This window comes from Apium graveolens, chromosome 4 (assembly GCF_009905375.1).
Source record: "Apium graveolens cultivar Ventura chromosome 4, ASM990537v1, whole genome shotgun sequence".
Classification (NCBI taxonomy): domain Eukaryota; kingdom Viridiplantae; phylum Streptophyta; class Magnoliopsida; order Apiales; family Apiaceae; genus Apium; species Apium graveolens.
The window spans coordinates 250,556,276-250,564,480 of record NC_133650.1 but is presented as its reverse complement, the minus strand read 5'-3'; the positions used below and the strand labels follow the sequence as shown (position 1 = coordinate 250,564,480).

Sequence of the window (8,205 nt, the reverse complement as noted above, 5' to 3'; positions counted from 1 at the left end):
ATTTCTTCATTTGCTCTCGGCTTTTTCACTTTTTAAAGGCAAGAATTTTCAAAATCCAAGATCCAAGCTTCCTAAATTGGTGAGTTAATTCCCTAATCATCCTTATGCATAGTTATGACTATATCATGAGTTTAAGCCTTCAATTCCTTCTCAATCTTCTTCAATAAATCAATGAAGAAGACAATGAATAGTGTTTTCAAGGTTTTAACTTGAATTTTTTCTTGTTTTCCTTTAAGATCCAAGCATCCAGAAGACTTCTCAAAGCTTCTTAAGGCTTCCTAGCTACTCCCACCACTTCAAGGAAGGTATATCATCTCCAAACCCTAGATTCCTATGTATAATAAGATGATTTTGATTATTATGGTGATATAGTAGCTTAATGCTTGTGGTTTAGAGTTTGGGTTGGAGTGGTAGTGAAATGGAATGGTAAATCTTGTTGTTTTGGTTAAAAGAACTTAAGTATAGTTAAATTCAAGCTTAGGCATAAGTATAAATGTTAATATTGAGTTGATTGGGGCTGCTATGATGAGATAAGGATGGACTTTGGTTGTATGAATGGGTTGAGGTTGAATTGTGATGGTTTTTGAATGGTTTAAAATTGGGAAATCGCGTAAACATAGCCGTCGTAATGTCCGATTTACTTTAGACTGCTTTTGTTCATAACATTAGGACCCGAGAAACAACTGCTAGATTTTGACCATTGCCATGTTTAGATAGCTCATGTTACGAGCTTCGTTTTGATATGTAGTTCGTTCGATTCCGATGCACGGTTTAGGAGAAACGACCGTTTCAAGTAACGGCGTTTCGCGAACGAAACTTTTCCCCTCGCCTTACTTTGAAACATAGGTTAAAGATCAAAAAGGGTTAATTAATGTATGAAACAATTATAGTAAGTGTGTTAGGCAGTTGGTAAGCCACTCGCAAAAGAATCGCCTTAAAACTCATAATGGTTAATTTATTAAAAATGGTGGAGCCGAGGGTACTCGAGTGACTTAAGAGAATCAGTAAGCGCAAAGCGAGCGTTAGAGTCTAATTTGGTTAGAGTATAGATTTACAAGTGACTTTGGTTTAATTCCAACTTACTTGTTGTTTATAGGTTACCAGACTCGTCCCGAGCCTTTTATCATCCCCAGTCGCTCAGGCAAGTTTTCTACCCGTTATACTGTTGTTGTGATGTATATGTGTATATGCATTATCTTGCGATAGATGCATGTTGGTTAATTAGCAAATCTTGTGATATATTGAAGCATGTTGATATGTTATATATATGCATGTCTGTTTCGTATTCTTGCCATATATATCTGTTGGTTCAGATGATAATACCTATGCTAGAGATAAGCGGTATTGAGTTTACCCTTAGTGTAGGGGATCAAAAGGTGAACATAATTCTAAACCGGGAGTCGATGTTCCCGAGTATAATATATATATTTTTATATATATATGGTTATAGTTTTCAAAACTATTAATCGAATAAGGTTTATTCGATAACTTTAACTTTATTTTATTATTGAGTATTATTTCGAATATTCATCCGAGGACTTATGACTCCTTTTTTTATTATTGAATATTATTTCGAATATTCATCTGAGGACTTATGAATCCTTTATTTTATTATTGAATATTATTTCAAATATTCATCCGAGGACTTATGACTCCTTTATATTATTTATTGAATATTATTTCGAATATTCATTCGAGGGTTTATGACTCCTTTTATTTTATTAATTGAATATTCATTTGAGGATGTATGACTCCTTTATTTTATTTAATAAATATTATTTATAATATTCATTCGAGGTATTATGACTCCGCTTATTCGAGGTGTTAATAAGGTCCTATTGCGACCAGGGTGATGACCAGTGGGGAATTCGTCCATCTACTAGTAGAAAAGGTTACTTATTGGTATCTTTGCCTGATCAGCAAGATATCGGGTTTATGCCACAATTCTTTTTCCCTTCCAAAAAAAAAAATTCATTGGATGTTACAAACTCTGTTCATACTTTACATGACAGAGGTTTTCAGGGACTGTATAAGGAAGATGTATATGTGAATATATATATCGGAACTTAATGAAATATATCATAACTTCATTTCCTTCAATACTACTTCAAAGATTTAATCTATTCAAATCTGTCTTGTAGTCTCATCTATATGATGAACTGTTGATAGCTCGTTATACTTTGAACAATGGTAGTTCAAGTAACTTTATAATTGATATAAGTATAGTGAAGTATTTGGTAACTTCATCCCTTGTTTTTACTTATATCTAGTAAGTAATTATCTTACACATGATAAAAGATTCTAGTAAGTATCCATTTAGATACTTGTATTATTGTTATCACTATATATTATCTTTCGAGCTGTAAGGCTCACTCTTGCTTTATTTCTTCACACAACAACGGTTAGGAAGGATGGCCAGACTCCAGCAGACCTAGCGCAAGCGCGTGGGAAGCGTCCCGCGTCTTCCCGTTGATGTTGTAGCTGCTATAGCTGCAGAGGTAGATCTATTGTAGATCAGAACATCTACTTTTGAGAATCAATTATGTATAATTATAACTTGTGGCAGATAATGGCAATTAATTGTAAACTTATTAAGTAATCATTTGGGGTTGTAATAACTTTTAAATTACGGATTCAAAGACTTGTACTTATTTCAATTTCATCTCTGAGACTATAACGGGTTGTGGTGTGTGTTAGTGTGGGGTCACAACATGAGATTAATTATTATTAATTAAGTAAAGTGATATTGTGGAGAGAAAGATCGTGACGACCCGGATCCCCGACCCCGGATCTGGGGGTGTTACATTGTGTGTGCGGCAGTGGCCGTGTTTGTTGGTCGTGTTTCTTGTGCTTCCTGTTTTCTTTGTTGGGCTACGTTTTTGGGCCTATTAATTAGGCCTTGTTTCCGTTGGGCCTCTAACGTTGAGGCTGGTTGTGTATAGTTGGGTTGATTATTTTAATTCTGATTTAATTCTTTTTTATTGCAGGAATTATTTGAATAAATATTCGTGATATTATAATTCATACGGGAAATTTATTTCGTAATCGGTGAAATTTACGTTTGAAACCCGAAATTAATCGGGTACCCATAAATTTTACCGCCGTTGACGATGAACTTCGGTGAGTCAACGGTGGACGGTGATGATTTTAATCTGAGTCTCAAATTTATAAAACAAATAAATTAGTTTTCGAACGAAAATATTTATTGAAAAGTTATATTAAATCGTGGATTGTGAAAATTGTATTATGACGTAAATTATGATTTGTTGGGATTGGCGTCGATTATGTTTTGACGGGGAGGCTTATTAATAGAGGAGTCGCTGTCAAAATTTTCTGATAATTATTTTAAAATACGATAAACGTACTATACGATATAAAATGTTTTATCCTTATTATGAATATAGATTACGTGGTTATGTGTATATACATTATACGAGTCAGGTTATCGGATTGGGTTATTTAGGTTCGAGGATATCAAGTATGCCGGTATAACTAATTAGGTTATTCTGTTACTGTAGATCCTAGTCGAGTCTCGCGAGGATCGAAGTTAGCATAAAAGCTAGCTAGGGTTTCTGTAAAGCATTGCAAGGCAAGTACCCCTGACCATTCTTTTATGGTTCAGTATATATGGATAAACTATTGTTTAAATCTAGTACAGAAACAAAAATGTTTTAAGTTACGCATCCCCTGTAGTTATAACTAAATGTTTTAAATCGGTTTTGGGGAAAAGTAACTTCGAAAGGTACCTATCTCGAATGAAAATGATTTGTGAACGTGAACCAGTTTTATGTGTGGTGTTAAATGAACGATTTTAAAACTGAGATAGGTACAAGTGATTTGAAAACTGGATAAAACAATCAGATATTGGATACATAGGGGCTAGAGTGGCCTATTGAGGTGGCGTAAGAGGCTAACTCAGTTGTGCGCACTACATAACTGATTAGTCCAGCAGGTCAGAGACCTAGCTAGTCTCTGAATTCCGGAACAGGTGTATGAGATGACAGTTGGAACCGTCTGGTGTTGATAGCCTGATCAACTGTCTTCACATATCCATTACGTATCTGGTTGGGCTTTGTGATTCCCGTAAGGGAATAAGTGGTTGATATAGTTGAATAATAAATGTGAATAGCATGCTAAAATTGGACTCTGGTATTTACACAGTGCACAATTACGTTGTTTATTAAGAGCATGCTAGTCAGTGATATCGAGTTCCTTTTATTTATGATTGTTCAAAATGATTACAGATTACTAATTTCATATTGATTTACAGTTTTGTTCCTATAACTGTCTTACCTAACTGTTTTTTCTTGATATTCATATATTGGTACTGTGGAGCGATTATATGCTCACCCTTGCAACATGTTATATATATATCGCAGATGCCTAGAAGACCTATCAGACCTTGGAAGAACCAATTCTCAGACCCTTCTGGACCTGGCTCCTCTGAGGTAGTTAGTATCAGACCATGTGCGGTATGATGAGTTGCTGAATAAGTTTAGTGTGTTTGACCTTTTAATAAATTAGAAGCGAGTCTAAGAGTTCAGTCGAGGGTTTCGAAGGCATAACCCTGACGTCTATTGGAGATTGGCTGGAACTGCCCTAGCTTTTAGTATACATCCCTCGTATATAGGTATTATTGGTAATGTCCGATGGAGATTTCTAATTCCCCTCTCGAGAAAAATGAGTCCGATCATGAAGTTCAGTTTCTGAGCAGACCCTTGATGTGTTGGCTAAAGAGACACCAATATTATTCCTAAATATCGCATTTTCGATGTCAAGGGATGTTGCTGGACCGAGTGTGCGACCTCGGTGAGTTTAGATAGTATGATAGTAGTCGGCGGCTGCTATGACAGCCAGGTCTCGTGGTGTATGTGGATCAGTATTATTGCTTATATTTTGAACCCTTACACGTATTTCTTGAGACACATATTGTTTCCAGAGTAATTGTTTACCATCTAATAAGTTGCTTATTTTTTTATAAGAAAGTCAAACTTGAAGCAAGCAACTTAAGGTTTTGTTGGTTTCATCATAAACCAGATCTCCCCTCCCTATCCATTAATTTTTAATTTAAAAGTTGCTTCTTACCTCAGTAATTCTATCGGTTGATTGGGGCAGATAATGCATAAGAGATGACTATTTGTCTGTATGACAAAGCGTCTGGTGGGACGCCACCGAAAATTGTGTTGTACACTATGCGGTACTAAGACTGGCCATCTTATCTACTTGCACGGTTGCTCTCAGTCATATCTACATCTTCTTCACTTTTTCTTTATAATTGATTTCCTTGACTTTGAAATTTCAGTTGGTATTCTATGACAATAAATTTCTTCAGTAACCTCTGTAGTTAGACAGTCCTAGTTATTGAAAGTAAATAAAAGTTGACTGTCAGGAGGAATGAAAGTTCTATATCAGGTTGTTATATAAGAATAATGGCAGCAGCGAGGATCCGGGATCTAATGGTGATGTTGTAGCCTCGAAAAAGTAATTCAGTGGTTAGAGAATCACTTGCAAGTGATAAGAAATCCTCCTTAGAGGAATGGTTGGTTGAAACTTGGACTAGGGTTCCTAGTAGAGTCCAGCGTTCTTTAAGTTGACTTGGTTTACTAGTTTTCTCTATATAGTTTGTGGCTGATATAGCCAGCCAAGTTTTATTATATATCAAATTAGTTTAGTTGTTGTATTTGGGAAGTGGTGTGAAGTTAATCAGTTGTTGTTGTATTGAGGAGCCATTCTACGGTGTTTAGTGTCTTCATATTTCAGTTTTCATGCACTATTGTTGATGCTGCTACTGTCATTGTTGCTATTGTTTCTAATGTTGTTAATCTAGATCTCTTTTATAAATGGACCCTGATATTAAAGATATTGGTATTTCGATTGGGCAACATTTTCCTGATATAGGTGTACCGTTTAAACGGTGATAATTTTTGTCATACATTCTTGTTATGCTTTTGAATAAACTCACTTTTATATTTTAGGAAAATGCCACCCAAGAAAGCTACCCAGACTAAAGAGAATAGTAATAGTTTTGTTGTGGGTCCAACTAAAAATGAAATTCTGGATTTGCTGCGCCAGCAGCAACAATAACAGCAACAGTTAATCCAACAGATTTAGCAGCAACAACTACTATTGCAATAGCAACATAAAGGAGTGAACCAGTCTGTTAATTTTAAATCCTTCCAAATGTTAAACATCCTGAATTTAAGGGTGAGCCTGATCCAGTAGCTATTGGAGCATGGTTAAAAAAATGGAGAAATCTTTCAACCTCGTCCAAGTGAGTGACAATCCTAAGACCGATTATGCAATCTATTTCTTAAAGAATGAAGCGAATTACTGGTGGGAGTCCACCAGAGCAATAGAAGGAGAAGGTCCAGTTACATGGGTAAGGTTTACCGAGTTGTTTTTGGAGAAGTATTTCCCTGACTGTATGCGAAATCAAATGGAGATTGAGTTCTTAGAATTAAAGAAGGGCGACAAAAGTGTAGTTGAGTATGAGGCTAAGTTTATAGAGTTAGCTAGATTTTTACCAGACTATGTATACTCTAAAGCCCAGAAGTCAAGGAGGTTTCAACAAGGGTTGATGCCTGAAATTGGCAGTGGAGTTGTGCCATTGCAACTCAAGACATATCCTTTCGTAGTTCAGGTTGCTCTAGTAATTGAAAGTGATTAGAAGTTGTTATTCCCAAATAATCTAAACAAGAATTACAGAAGAGGGGTTGAAAGTAATTTTGGCTTCTTTTTGAATTTTAAGAATAATTCTTCTACAAATAAATAACTGCGTTTGATTTGCAATGGTGCAGAATAAGAATATAATAAAAATCAAATCACAAAGTAATTAAATACAAGTATTTAAAAACTTTCTGGTGAATTGAATTTTTCCACCAGAGATATATATTAAGTAGAGAACTCTGTGATACAAGTAGTACACAGCTGCTTACAAGTTGAACAACAAGAACTTCTTCGAAATTCTTTACAGGTTTTGCTTTATCTATTTCTCTAGTTTTTCTTGCTCTCACTCTTCCATTTCAACTTGCTACACTTGGTTTATATATTACCAAGTTACATGACAGTAAGACAAGACAATAAGACAAATTATATCTAGTCTAACTTCATACTGCTACACTTCTCTTTCCAGCATCTTTGAATATCCTCTGTTTAGCATGAAAATGGAAATGCTTCTTTGTTCTCTAAGACCTTCAAACAGGCTGCCACATTCCATTTGCATACAACCAACGCATGTGACTGTCAAATCACTATCAACTGCTCTTTTGAATTTGAACATCCGTTGGAACTTAGATTGATCATCCGTTGAAACTTATGTTGAAATTCCGTTGAAGGTTTGTAAATCATTCGTTGGGACTGTCTTCTTGATAGTTAACTCTACTTTATTTACACAAGATTACAAGGCATCTAATATTTACAATTGACCATCCTATCTTGCATATCAATCTAGTAGTTAACATAACTTGGACAATCTACAACATTTGGTTCACTAAGTTATCCAAGTATGCAGAAATGTGCTACTAGTATTATTGTTACATAAGCTGCTCTTTCAACGGATGTTGAAAATGATCATCCGTTGAAAGCTACAAATTCACTTAACTAAAATCTACTAAGTGTTTTGTTCAAGTTATCATCAAGTACACAATATATTCCTAACAATCTCCCCCAATTTATGTCTACTAGAATTGTAGCCATAAACTAAGAGAAACTTGATGAATACAAAATGAAATACTGTAGATTAAAATTTCAAGAGCTACAGTTTATTGAAAATTCTTCACAAAAAAAGATTTGTAGAGTGTCTTACAGATCATTTTTAAGATGCTCCTCTAGACTGAGCAAATTAAAATCATTTCCTTGATTGCCTTGGCTTCTTTCCCAGCTTCACATCATTCTCTTCAATCTGACTTTGGAGTTGTCTGAAAAATTCTGATTCATCCTCATTTGTTAGTTCCATCTTTTCTTGCATTTCTCTGAGAGTTTCATTGCTAGCAATCCTTAGTTGATCTTCCAATCTGAAGAATCTTCTAATGTTCTTTTCATCCCTAAACTCTATGATCCATTATGGCCTCAAATGCACTCTATCTTCAGTGAACGGAATAGTTAATACTCTTGGGTGTGCATTTGTTCCTCTCCATCTATTTCTTATCTTTTCAATCTTATTTAGTACCATTTTCTTGGTTACTATATTGAATCCAAATTTTTTCT

At 35.0% G+C, this 8,205-nt stretch overlaps 1 protein-coding gene across 1 annotated transcript; it reads left to right on the top strand.

Annotated features, from left to right (window-relative positions):
* The first annotated feature begins 6,244 nt into the window (after positions 1–6,244).
* Positions 6,245–6,667, top strand: LOC141719500 (uncharacterized). The gene has a single exon (XM_074521883.1). It carries the CDS (start codon positions 6,245–6,247, stop codon positions 6,665–6,667), a length of 423 nt encoding a protein of 140 aa, XP_074377984.1.
* The last annotated feature ends 1,538 nt before the right edge of the window (positions 6,668–8,205 follow it).

Excerpts from the sequence above, each read along its gene's own strand:
- LOC141719500 (XM_074521883.1), top strand. The coding sequence starts at position 6,245 with ATGGAGAAATCTTTCAACCTCGTCCAAGTGAGTGACAATCCTAAGACC.